Source organism: Nanorana parkeri, unplaced genomic scaffold (assembly GCF_000935625.1).
Source record: "Nanorana parkeri isolate BGI_ZX_2015 unplaced genomic scaffold, ASM93562v1 scaffold345, whole genome shotgun sequence".
NCBI lineage: Eukaryota > Metazoa > Chordata > Amphibia > Anura > Dicroglossidae > Nanorana > Nanorana parkeri.
Genome location: NW_017306613.1, coordinates 80,118 through 81,195, shown reverse-complemented (window position 1 = coordinate 81,195; position 1,078 = coordinate 80,118). Strand labels below are relative to the sequence as shown.

The following is a 1,078-nucleotide window of genomic DNA, read 5'->3' as shown; positions in this document are numbered from 1 at the left end:
TGTTGGGGGGGGGGGGGGGGGGGAATTAGAAATAAAAAATGTCCATGTTAATGGTAGTGACGGACTGCATTATACCTGTCATTTTGATTTGCCCATAGTGCAGCTTTAAGTTCTGAGCAGGTAGGTTGGTCTTTCTGGGTGCATCAATGGGTGACTTTTAATTCGGACATAAGCATACCTTTACCTTGCCCCTCTTATGTGATCCAATACAATTAGAATGATCCCCCATTTTTGAAAACTATTCAAACCAGAATACATACATACATACATACATACATACATACATAGTAAAACACATTAAACTGGCTATTATAGACAGCTTATATTGTAGTATTTTTTGCAAGCACATCACAGCGCACAGAATATTTCCTAGCCAGCAACTTCAGTAAGTGGGTTTCACTACACAGAAACGAAACCCCTCCAGCCATGATGCTGCTTGCTGATGGCAGATTAATCTGTCAGTTAGCACTCAGCGTTAGTAATTTTCCCCTTTTTTTTCGTTAAACGTGAAAGACCCCCTTAATTTCAAATCGGTGTCTTAAGCACCGTCTTGTCCTGCGCGTCTGTCTTTGTACGCGTCTGCAATGTTTCCATTAAGAGTCTAAATAGGCAGACGAGATGGGACGCAGGTCTTTATCTGTCGTCAACATTCCACGTATCTGAAAGCAGTTAATTGTGGTGCGCGGTACTGACATGCAGCGTGTGCTAAATGTGGCTAGGGAATATGAAGTCAAGAGACGACTCTGCAGTATATGGGGATATATTCTTGTACTGTACCTTTGCATATTCCATCAGATCAGTGCGTCCACGGAAACGGTTGTAAAATTCCGGCATCCTCCAAGGAGCAATAATCTGCAAAGAATCATTTCAGAAGAGGTTCTTTTCATTAGTAAAATTAAAGGAAATCTATAGCAGAGTTACATATTTACTGTATTTAAGTGAATTTGATTGTCTTCATGCAAAATTATCTCCTCAATCACTATTAAGGTTTTTAAGATCTCCTGTATTTGTAAAGTTTGTAAAAAAATAAAAATGTTTTTTATATTATTTTATATTTTGTATATTTATATTATATTTT

The 1,078-nt window shown here is 37.9% G+C and overlaps 1 protein-coding gene across 1 annotated transcript in view; it reads right to left on the bottom strand.

The window, feature by feature from the left end:
- The window catches only part of ASS1 (argininosuccinate synthase 1), a 72,252-nt gene that overhangs the window by 55,496 nt on the left and 15,678 nt on the right, over positions 1-1,078 (bottom strand). The window contains exon 5 of the mRNA XM_018558531.1: positions 778-852. Coding sequence (XP_018414033.1) covers positions 778-852 — 75 coding nt within the window. The remainder of the gene's footprint in view (positions 1-777; positions 853-1,078) is intronic.